The sequence below is a fragment of the Ixodes scapularis genome, unplaced genomic scaffold (genome assembly GCF_016920785.2).
Source record: "Ixodes scapularis isolate PalLabHiFi unplaced genomic scaffold, ASM1692078v2 ptg000494l_1__unscaffolded, whole genome shotgun sequence".
Taxonomy (NCBI): domain Eukaryota; kingdom Metazoa; phylum Arthropoda; class Arachnida; order Ixodida; family Ixodidae; genus Ixodes; species Ixodes scapularis.
This window is the reverse complement of record NW_024609989.1, coordinates 569760-579724: the sequence shown is the minus strand read 5'-3', so window position 1 is coordinate 579724 and position 9965 is coordinate 569760. Positions and strand designations below refer to the sequence as shown.

Here is a 9965-nt window from a genome sequence, read left to right as displayed (position 1 = left end):
CGTTAGCAGCGCTGAATCGGAACGTTTGTTTTCTAGACTCCGAATACTGGGACGTTGAAGCACCTGAGTGCTTCAACGTCCCAGGGGCGCTTGCTACTCCGTTCCAAGCTGAGACCAGACGCTCCGCCTTCAACGCGAGCTCGCTGGCTTCGGTAGTGCTTTGGTTGCGCGTGCCTGCGCGATCACACTTGTTTTTGCAAGGGCAGAAAGATGGCGACATGTGCGATCAAAAGCGTCGCTGTGGTCAGCCTTCTACGATTGGCCGAATGGTGACTATGACGTCAGCAAAGGTTTTCTCATCGACAGAAATAAGAGTAATGAAAGAACTTCAATTTTGACGGTGTTGGTAGTGTTGGTTTCAGAGCGCAATAGCTTCCACCATGCTAATTATAAACACCGTCGAACTTGTTGTCCGTAAGGTAATGACGTCACGAGAGGAAACCGTATACGAGGGCGTCACCAAAATATCTCGCCGCTAATAGGGGCTGCGCTTTTGAACATTCACCGAAATATGCAAATCAGCACCGAAAGGGTACTCTCAGGCCTGGTTCACACTTGCGCATCGGCGGGCGAATCTGCAAGTGTTCGGCCGCCGGGCGTAGCGTCCCCTGTGCATTGCCGTGGCCAATTCCGCTTCGGCGACAGCGCATTAGCTGTGAGTGTGAACCAGGCCTCACTTCTTCCAATCGACCGACGGCGGCTTCCACTAAATGTTTAGACCCCACAAAATGATCGAAACTGGTATTTTTCTCACACTTTCTCGTAAAACAACAACGAAGAACGTAAATAGCCTAAAACATGACCATACAACAATATTTTCTGAAAAAATGTGATCCGCGCAGGAGCAATGAGAGTGACGCTTCACTATTCACTTCACTCATTGCCCCTCTGCGCATTGCAGTTTTTTTGTTTAATCGTATTCTAAACTTCGCTCTTCTCTAGCACTTTTCCATAGTTTTCAGTCATTGGATACCCGAGTGTTCCGCATTGAAGTGCACGCACCGTAATTTTTTGTGAGCCTGTTTAGACTTTTTTGCTCGAAGTCAATTATAATATTTTCTGACTGCGTTCTTTCGTCGTTTAACATTAAATTCTCCTTTTTTAAATACTGGACGAACGAGATGGTGGAAAAGAAGGTTGGACTTTTGTCGTCTAAGAAACAGGAAAATAACAAACAAAATTGTGCTTCGGCAGTTTCTTTTCCCGGTCTCTTCTTTTCTTTCTGTCTTTCATACTGCTTAAGCAAAGAAAAACACCCATGAAAAAAATTCCCTGGCTACGCCACTGATACACACTTTATTATACCTCAAGCCAAATGAATCTGAATTTCTTATTTGATGAAACGAGCGACGACGCACTGATGCAACTGTCATCTTCCTTTACACTGATTTTGAACACCTCGAAATTTTTCCCCTCTGTTTTCTGTTCCTACTTGCCCGGAATCTGTGGTTTATCCAGCAAAGGGTCGTACGAACATTTATCACAGTGGACTGCCAAGTTCCCTAAAGAAGACCGCTTTATAGAAAGTTCATGCTCTATGTGCGGTCGGGTGGTGCACAAAAGCACCCTATATCAAATGCCCCACGACTGACACCCGCCCTTTTGCCCTGCCTTCAAAGGGCTAGTTTTATCAGAAGCCCATGACGCGAATTCCCAGATCATGTGGCCTGGTCCTCACTGTGACGGCGGAGCATTCTGCTTTTAATTAAGAGACAGCTAGTGTGCACGCGAGCGCGTGGAAGGTAATCATGCCGTCATTTGTAGACTCTCAAGATATTAGGTTATGACATGAAACAACGGCGGTTCAACCTTGTACAAAAATTCTGCACGTGGGGCTATAATACTACACCCGTACGATCGCCCACATGTCGTTGATATTTTAGACTACCGATGTGGCGCATTCTTCATGTTTGTGTGCATGTCTCTGAGCGCATGCTCTCCTGTTTTGTTTATTTTGAGGCATAAGCTAGTTAGCTTCACTGGTGCTCTGAGGGAACGCCAAGTGGCCGACAATCTTCTTGCAATTTATATCACCCCTTTTCTTTTCGTTAGGAGACATTTGATTTATCATTATCTTTTTTTCTTTTTTTTTGACGAGGCTTCAAGCTGAGTTCAGTGCTTCGTGTCTGTCAATTCCTTTTTGTCCCCTTGTTCTAGAGTTATCATGTGTAAGCAAACTCTACTATATTGTTTTTTTGGTTACCCGGATAGCAAATACCAGCTGAGACAAACCGACGAATTCGAGAGAGGGAAGAGCGTAGTGGAGGGGCGCGCCGGTGGCCTCGAAACGGGTTGCTTACGAAGGTCCCTCGGCCTGGCGCAAGAGCTCTATCTCTCCCTCGAAAAGGGCGAGAGAAGGTGCTGAGAAAATAATTTCCCTCCCGTTTTCCCCACCCACCATCACTAATCCCTCCAAATCTCTTGTGAGCCTAGGGGATTCGGCGTCCGCGTCCTTGAAGGAGGAGGGCTCCCTCGACGGTCCTCCGACACCTGACAGTGTCGGAGGACCGTCGAGCCCGCCACGCCAGTTATCGTGTGCTCCGCTCTCTGCGCGTGGTTACGGGAGGGAGCGTGATCATGTGATTAAAGCCAAATGTACGATTGGCTCCCCGAACACCTTAGCTTCCTCTTCACTTTCAGCTTAGGAGTGACGGAGTCCAGCCCACGAAGCGCGCACACACACACACTCACAGAAAGTGGAGTCGCGTGAACCAAGGCCTAACGATAAGGTAGGGACTGGACGACGGTGGGGACGGTCCCCTGAATGTCCAACACGCGCATCCGCGAACTGGAAAGGGGCAGAGGCGCTTCGCAATTTATGGAGTTTTTTTTCCGGCAGAGATAGCTCTTTTCAAGAATGGCAAGATGAACATGCTCATATCAGGACACCGTGGTGTCAGTTTCTTAAGTTGTTTAGGTTCATTTGATTGCTTAGCGGACGTTTATTTTTTTTTATTTTTTTTATCGGGTGAACCGGCTCGGCATCTCTTTTATCCACGCTTCCCCAACTAGAACCGGTAAGAACGATGGTTTATTGCCAAGAGCGATCTTCAACATGCGGAATGTCAAGACCTTGGATATTCTCTCAGCAGCGCCTACACACCTGTGATCTTCCTTTGTTGTGGCCATACATGTCACCACCAGCTTCGACGGACCGAAGACACGACGGACCACTTTCTTTTGCACGTGAGTGACAATGAGAGGATCCTCTCCTTCTTCTTGACCATCGGAGACATGTGTTCTTGCTACGTAATGTACGTTTTGTCATGATCCGATCCGTTTGAACCGTGTCTAACTCTGGGCCGGGAGTCTCCGACGAATCCCGCGTGTAGTCCACAGCGATCGGCCTGAAAGGTCCTGTGCAGCGTTATTTGTAACGTTCTGATTGGGTATTTTCGTGTTTGAAGTCATTTAGTTCATTTTTTTCTGTTAAAATATGGCTGTCTTCTTGAAGGTAGATGTGTGCTGTAGTAAAGTCCTCCCAGTATGTCCAAAGCCGAATTGCACGGGGCGTTGAGTAGTCCTTCTTTGCCAAGATTCAGCTAGTCGGGTGGTTGTGGAGTGTCAGCTATGTCACTGCGCTATGCGAGCGTATTTGCCAGTAATCGTCTTTACTTGACAAGTTTTTTTTTTTTTTTTTACGTGAGTGATTTATTGATTGAAGCATCATGTTCCGTTGAACTGTCATATTTTGTTTGTATAACAGGGTATTTATTGGACTGATAATTTAAAAGTACATTTGACACTGGTGAGCTGAAGGGGAGGCCAGCAATTTGATTTATAACTTGTAAATAATATAGAGGCCCCCCCCCCCCCCCCCCCCAATATGCGTACATTTATAACTACGTATTTCTGCGCCGCAAACACCGCAATTCCTTAAAACTGTTTCGTTTTTTCTTTCAAATCAATGTAGAAATATAGGTGTGAACTTAAATGTCGAGATTGCAATAAACATGTTTTAAGTTTAAATGAAGGATTGAGAGACGCTGTGATGCTGCCAGAGTAGGGCTAAGCAATTTATAGATTAACCTTTCTACTATGTGGAAAAAAAAAGAGCTCTAAATTCGACCTTTCAATGCATGTGCCTGCCCCTGCATTCAGAGTGGTGCAACCAGTTCATCCGCATGCAATAAAAAACGTAGAGCCCACATCTATTGCGCAGCAGCACGATGAATTGGCACACATGAGCAGCTCGCTGACTTTCTAGTAGTGTCGGTTGTAGTAGAACTTAAGCTCGCCGCGATGCATGTTCCGTTTTGACATGTAGCATATTTATCAGTTATTTTAATACTCGCCAATTTTAATTTGTATGTTCTTGGTATGGCCTACTTTTAAATTTCTTTTTCTTCTTGTTTTGTTTTGTTTAGAATTCGTGAATTTTAGTAGGTACAACTTTTTCTTTATTAAGGTTCAATGGTACTTTATGGCGAATTATCCCCTTGTAGAGCTGTAGTTACAATATTTAATGATTGGTCTCCCCAAACTTAGATGTTACTTGCATTCGTTAGCTTCCTTTCTAAAGTTGTGAAATAAACTATAATATATGGCAGTCCGCACTTAAACGCAATACGTTGTTTACACTAATTTATCTATAAAAATTTTCCTACCATATTGTATGCCACTTGGACAAATGCAGATGTTAAGAAATTGCATTTGTCCTACCCCTCAGTCTAGTGTCTATATAATAAAGCTATGTCTTGCACCGCTATGGGCAGAGGCCAGCTGATTTGCTACTGTTTGGAAGGTGGAGGAGTGATGTGCAAGGAAGCTAAACTCTGTCCCTCACTCCCATATTGCCTGTTATAATTGTTCCAAAAGTCAGGGAGAAGGGGGAGGGGAACTGCCTTCTCTCCTTGCCCCCTTTTTCTGATGGGGTGCAAACTTGAGGATACCATAAATGAATGCAACCTCTTATGGCTGCTATTGCATACAAAGGAAACAATTAGAGAGAGAGCGAGGGGTGTGGTTTATCTTTCTCTTAGGTGTTCATAGCAGGGGATACGAACGGTTTTGGATTTTTGCGGCTGAGCGAGCTAGCAATCAGTGCTGCCTTAGTGTTCGGTTGGGACTCTTATTCAATCGGCAAGAAAGCGAGCCCCAGCCAATTATTGGAGCGCATCCTATGAATGGCTCCTGGGTTTTTGGAAAATGGTCTATTGTCTCGCAAATGAGTGCACTGGTATTAACTAAAAGCACTTCGCGAGCTGTTTCCTCTCTTTTAATATTGCTGACTCTGCATTTAAGCATTCATTCTTCACAGGAGGAGGGACACGGCCGATCGACCTATCCGGTGACGAGAATTGACGAAGAGGACTCAAGTGCCATAACTGTGGTGTTGGAGGACCACTCCTTTGAGGTGACGGGCTGGTGCAGCGCTCGTTCTTGCATCGCACGGAGTCGACGACATTTCTTACCGTCAAAAAGCAAGCCAGTCACTCGCAGTGATTGGGCACTTCAGTAGTTTGAAGTACAAATAAAGTCCGTCTTGGCTTTAGACTTGATCACGAAGTTAAAAAAAAAACTGTTAGCCAGAGGAAATTTGTGTGTTGGTTTTGCCTTTTTTGCCATGTGCTGAAATTAAAATTTTGGTTTATTAAAATCTATTCTACTGTTTTATTTCAGTGCTGACTTTTTATGAGAACCTATAGCCTCTGTGCAGGCTCATGCTTTATATTTTTTCATTTTTCAGCTGCCGTTCCACATTTCCTTTGCACCCATCTCCTTGTGAACCTGTACATAGCTGCTTTTAGATTTTAGGGTTTCCTGAAGAGGGTGCTAATTCTTTTATAAAGAGTTTAGGGAACACATCAGATGGGTCTGTACTTACTGTACACAATTATTTCTGTAGAGTAATTACAATCCCATTCAAGTGTTGCCTAAACTCTGTATTAAAGAGTTAAGTACTATCTAAGGAGGGGTCATACAAACTGCTCAAGTGTGCTGCTATGTGACATTAACTCTTGGTAGAGAGCAGATTTAACTCTTTAATACGGACTCAAGGTACAATTCAAATGGAGTTGTATTTACTCCACAATAAGGTTAAAGCTACCCTTCCTGGAGAGCGTGCTTAACTCTTAAATATAGAGTTCAGGCAACACTTCTAATGGAGTTGTCATTACTCTCCACAAACGAGTGGATTCAACTCTTCGCGGAGAACATGTTTAACTCTTGCATACAGAGTTTAGGCAACACTTCTAATAGAGTTGTGGCTACTCTACACGATGGAGTGAGGGTAACTCTTCCTGGCGAGTACGCGTAACTCTTGAATACAGAGTTCAGGCAACATTGTAATAGAGTTGTAGTTACCCTACACGAAGGAATGAAGGTAACCCTTCCTGGAGAGTATCCTTCACTCGTCAACAAGGAGTTTCGGCAACACTTCTGATAGAGTTATAGTCACTCTACACAAAAAAGTGAAATTTACTCTCATCAAAGAGTTTAGGCAACACTTGTCATGGAGTTATAGTTACTCTACAGAAAGGAGTGAAGGTAACACTTACACTTACAAATCAAAAGAGTAGCCCTGACTCTCTCAAAGGTATTGGCGTGACTCTCTATAGAAGAGTTAAATGAACACTTGTATGGAAGAGTTAAACATACACTTGCCTCCGAAGAGTTATAGTTACTCTTTAAAAGAGTGGATTCTGTGACAAGCCAGTTACACTCCAAAAAGAGTTAAATCGACACCTTTTTTTTTAGAGTGCTTTTGCGGCATTTTTTATTTATAAATTGACGATAGCAGCGCTTCTGTGTGTGTGTGTGTTTGAGTGTTTGTGTGTTTGTGTGTGTGTGTGTGTGTGTGTGTTTTTGCAACAGCGTTTTTTGACACTGGGATAATGGGCCCTGGCTTTGGGATTTTTCCGAAGTGGAACATTTTGCGTGGGGAAAGGGTAGGAAAAATGTTTGAAAATATGTGGAATGAGTGCAATAAGAATGACTTGGATAACACACTACGTTTCAGCTTAACTCCAGACACAGCCGACGCTACAAGCTAATGGGACCATTATAGCTGCATCAAAAGCGCAAGTCACTGGGCCTTTTTTCTTCATGATTGGTTCAGCGATGACAGAACACGCCCAGAGACACGGCGAACACAATGATGGCGCCCTTTTCACTCTTTCGGATTGGTACCATCAGCTTGTAGCGGCGGCTTCGTCTGGACGTAAGGTAAAACGAAGTATAAAAAAGTGAAAGCCGTTTACAACTCCCTGTAATGCCGAATTGGAGCGCAGCTCTTGAGGGGGAGGAAAGAAGGGTACTGAGGGCCACGTGTTCTCGGGGGGGGGGGGGGGGGGTCACGGGACCCTTCCGAGGGCACGGGACCTTGGTGGGGTCACGTGGGGGAGTCACGTGCCCCCTTACGAGGTCACGTGACCTCGGGAGGGGTCACGTGACCTCGGGATATCACGTGACTCCCCAGGTCACGTGACCAAAATTTCCCCATTAGATTTAGCGGGGAAATTTTTTCCGCTAGATTTAGCGGGGAAATTGTTTCCGCTATATTTAGCAGGGAGATTTTCCCGCTAGATTTAGCGGGGAAATTTTTTCCGCTAGATTTAGCGGGGAAATTTTTCCGCTAGATTTAGCGGGGAAATTTTTTCCGCTAGATATAGCGGGGAAAATTTTCCGCTAGATTTAGCGAGGAAATCTTTTCCGCTAGATTTAACGGGGAAATTTTCCCGCTAGATTTAGCGGGGAAATTTTCTCGCTAGATTTGGCGCGAAAATTTGCCCATAATGCACCGTGCGGTTACGCCGACGGCGACGGCGACGCCGCTCAAGCCGGAAACGGGCGCCTAAGAGCTGCGCTCTAAAACGCGCAAAAAATGTGTACTTTTTCCAGGTGTTTGGTAGGTGTACCAAGTAAGCTAATTTCGTTACCCGTTACTCAAAATAAGTAACCTAAGTACTAGGGTGACCAGACGTCCTGTTTTGGCCGGGAAAGTACCGTTTTTGAGGTTCGCTTTTGCCGTCCTGTCTTTTTTTCCCAATAAAGATTCCTGTCCCGTTTTCGCACCAGTGCGTGGTTTCGAAGTTGGCACAAAGCGAGTTGAAGTAAACCGAAACGATGTGTACTCGTTACAAGTATATTTTACAAAAATACCAGTGGGTACTTTAACTTTAAAATATTTACCCAGAGTAAAAATTAGAGAACTGTTCTTGCCCACAAACATTTTTTTTTCTATCGCGAAGAGTCGTGTGTAGAAATTTGTTTTCCCAATCTCAATCTTTAGTACCCCCCCCCCCCCCCTTCCCCAGGCTAGGATGTCCCGTTTCCTATCTTGAGGAATATGGTCACCCTGCTAAGTACGTTACCCGTTACTGTCTGGGAAACTAACGACTACGTTATTACGTTACTGAAAAAAGTAACGCATTACCGCTAGCGACGTTATTTGTAACATCTTACCGCCAACACTGTACAGCGGCGACCGCGGCGGCTTGAGTTTCCTTCTGCACTTGGTTAGCAGAACGTGCAAGTTACCACAGCTGCCCCACCATTGGGCTGCCAGAGTCGAGTCTTTGACGATCACCTGTAGACCTTTATCACCACCGCGATTGAGACTTCTCAACATCTGAAATGAATGAATACCTACTTTAAACCGCACCGCAAACAAAGTAGGTATACAGGGCCATGTTCATCTAGCTCTGACCTTTCTTGTTTTGTCGAGTCATTCCAGCAGGTTGGATATAAGCATACCATAACGACGAAGTGGACATCTTTTACCGTGACAGCCGCAAGGGTGACACCTTTCCCGAGATCAACTGGTCGGACCCACAAAAGCCGCAAACGCACCGACAACCGGACAAGCACCCGAGCCGCTTGTGTCCTCACTCAAGCTCTTCCGCGGCGAGTCTCGCCATCCACGAGAGGACTCACATTGGCGAGAGGCCCTTCAGTTGCGGTGTCTGCGAGAAAACGTTCGCGAAAAGGTCTGGCTTGATGGCTCACGATAGAACTCACACCGGAGAGAAGCCGTTCAAATGCAACACGTGCAGCAAGGCGTTTACTCTGAAACGCACCTTGGCGAATCACGAAAGAATTCACACCGGAGAGAAGCCGTTCAAGTGCAACACGTGCAGCAAGGCGTTTACTCGGAAAACCAACTTGGCGAATCATGAGAGGACTCACACCGGAGAGAAGCCGTATAGATGTGAGACCTGCACTAGAGCGTTTGCGGCCCATAGCAATTTAAACAGTCATCGGAAGATACATCACAGGTGATCGAAACCACCACGTGCGTCATAGCTGTGGAGGGGGTTTAAACGAAATACTCGAGCTCCTGCGTGTGTTCATATCGTTTGGCGGTAGACCTGCAGGGGTCTTCTTGCGAGCAGTGTGGGTTTTACATACTTCAAAATTTGTCAGCCTGTTATTTGTCGTGTAATCAGAAATAAAAATGTGAATTTACCTTGGAATAAGAGAGCGGGGCTCCTTTTTGTACAAAAACAAAACTACTGGAAGCATACTATATTTTATTAATTTAGAGTCCTTAATCACGTGCTGCACCTGTAGTGTCTTAATTGTCTGCAGGTTTATTTATGTTGCTTACAAGTCGGCCTACTAAAAAAAATATACGAAATAATAAAATCACTAAGGCCTTTCAATAGCAACAAGCTTCAATAATGTAAAATTTTAGAAAAGTATAAGATAGACCGAGTAATGCAAACACAATTCTAAGATATAAAATAAATATGTATATATATATATATATATATTTTCAGAAATCCTAAAATTAGGGCGATTGAAAAAAGAAGAAACTCTCTTCGGGAACAAACTACCAGCCCCGGCGGACGTCAGGAATTGCCAAGAACCTACTAATTAGCCAGATAATTAATTAAAACTTGCTAATTAACTTTTTAATTAGTGGAAATAGCCATATGTGTCCAATTAGAAAGTTGCTGAGCGTTATCGAAAACCACTAAATCAGTTATTTTCAGAAAGACTCTAAGCGCTTGAGAAGAGTA

General features: G+C 44.6%; 1 protein-coding gene across 1 annotated transcript; it reads left to right on the top strand.

The window, feature by feature from the left end:
* Positions 1–8691: 8691 nt before the first annotated feature.
* LOC121834098 (putative zinc finger protein 702) lies at positions 8692–9416 on the top strand (the record flags this gene model as incomplete). The annotated part of the gene is made up of 1 exon (XM_042287848.1): positions 8692–9416. A coding segment is annotated over one exon (531 nt), but the record flags the coding sequence as incomplete, so codon positions are not given.
* Between the last annotated feature and the right edge of the window lie 549 nt (positions 9417–9965).